This window comes from Crocuta crocuta, unplaced genomic scaffold (assembly GCF_008692635.1).
Source record: "Crocuta crocuta isolate KB4526 unplaced genomic scaffold, BGI_CrCroc_1.0 scaffold613, whole genome shotgun sequence".
In the NCBI taxonomy this organism is placed as follows: Eukaryota; Metazoa; Chordata; class Mammalia; order Carnivora; family Hyaenidae; genus Crocuta; species Crocuta crocuta.
In genome coordinates, this window is record NW_027528880.1 from 1,070,576 (window position 1) to 1,071,745 (window position 1,170).

General features: G+C 67.6%; 1 protein-coding gene across 1 annotated transcript in view; it reads left to right on the plus strand.

The window, feature by feature from the left end:
* The window catches only part of FNDC11 (fibronectin type III domain containing 11), a 4,746-nt gene that overhangs the window by 1,329 nt on the left and 2,247 nt on the right, over nt 1-1,170 (plus strand). Inside the window, exon 2 of the mRNA XM_077756817.1 lies at nt 209-1,167. Coding sequence (XP_077612943.1) covers nt 212-1,167 — 956 coding nt within the window. The 5' untranslated portion in view covers nt 209-211. The remainder of the gene's footprint in view (nt 1-208; nt 1,168-1,170) is intronic.

Consider the following 1,170-nt stretch of genomic DNA (forward strand, 5'->3'; position numbering starts at 1 on the left):
CCCCCCCCCCGTGTCCCGTTTTATGCAGATCCACAGCCTTCCCTCCAGCAGCCTCCTTCCAGAGAGACCATGCCCTCCCCTCCAGCCCCTCCCCCGGGGGGAGGACAGAGGACCCGGAGCCACCCCACTGCCCTGAGCGAGCCCCTGGGCAGGTGGCAAAGGCCAACTGACTCTCAGCTCACACCCCACCCTCCACCCCTGCTCCCAGACAATGAACTTCCAGGTGACAGGCCTGGGCCTGGACAAGATGAAGCTGGACAGTCCCCAGTCCTTCCTGGACCAGGAGGAGGCGGAGGAGGCGGACGATCAGCAGCTGCTGGAGCCGGAGGCCTGGAGGACCTACATGGAGCACCGCACCACCCTGCGCGAGTTCCTGACCTCGGACCTGAGCCCGCACCTGCTCAAGCGCCACCACGCCCGCATGGAGCTGCTCAGGAAATGCTCCTACTACATCGAGGTCCTCCCCAAGCACCTGGCCCTGGGCGATCAGAACCCGCTGGTGCTGCCCACCACCATGTTCCAGCTCATCGACCCGTGGAAGTTCCAGCGCATGAAGAAGGTGGGCGCGGCCCAGACCAAGATCCAGCTGCTCCTGCTCGGGGACCTGCTGCAGCAGCTGGGCCGCGGCCACGCCGAGCTGGGCGCCCTGCTGGAGTCGCCCGACCCGCGGCCCTTCCTGGCGGGCTGGGGGCTGGTGGAGCAGAGGCTGGCGGACCTGTCGGCTGTCATGGACAGCTTCCTGGCCATGATGGTGCCTGGGCGTCTGCACGTCAAGCACCGCCTGGTGTCCGACATCGGCGCCGCCAAGATCCCGCACATCCGGCTCATGCTGAGCACCAAGATGCCCGTCATGTTCGACCGGAAGGAGTCGGTGGCCCACCATGACTGGGTCAGCCTGCGCTGGTGCGTCACCACCCAGCCGGTGGCGCCCGAGCAGTTTGAGCTCCGCTTCAAGCTGCTGGACCCGCAGACCCAGCAGGAGAGCCTGCAGCGTGGCGTCGTCCCCGTGGCCGCCTGCACCTTTGACATCCACAACCTGCTGCCCGACCGCTCCTACAAGTTCACCATCAAGAGAGCCGAGAGCTACACGCTGGTGTACGAGCCCTGGCGGGACAGCCTCACGCTGCAGACCCGGCCGGGGCCCCCCGCAGGGCCCACCCCCCGCCAGCC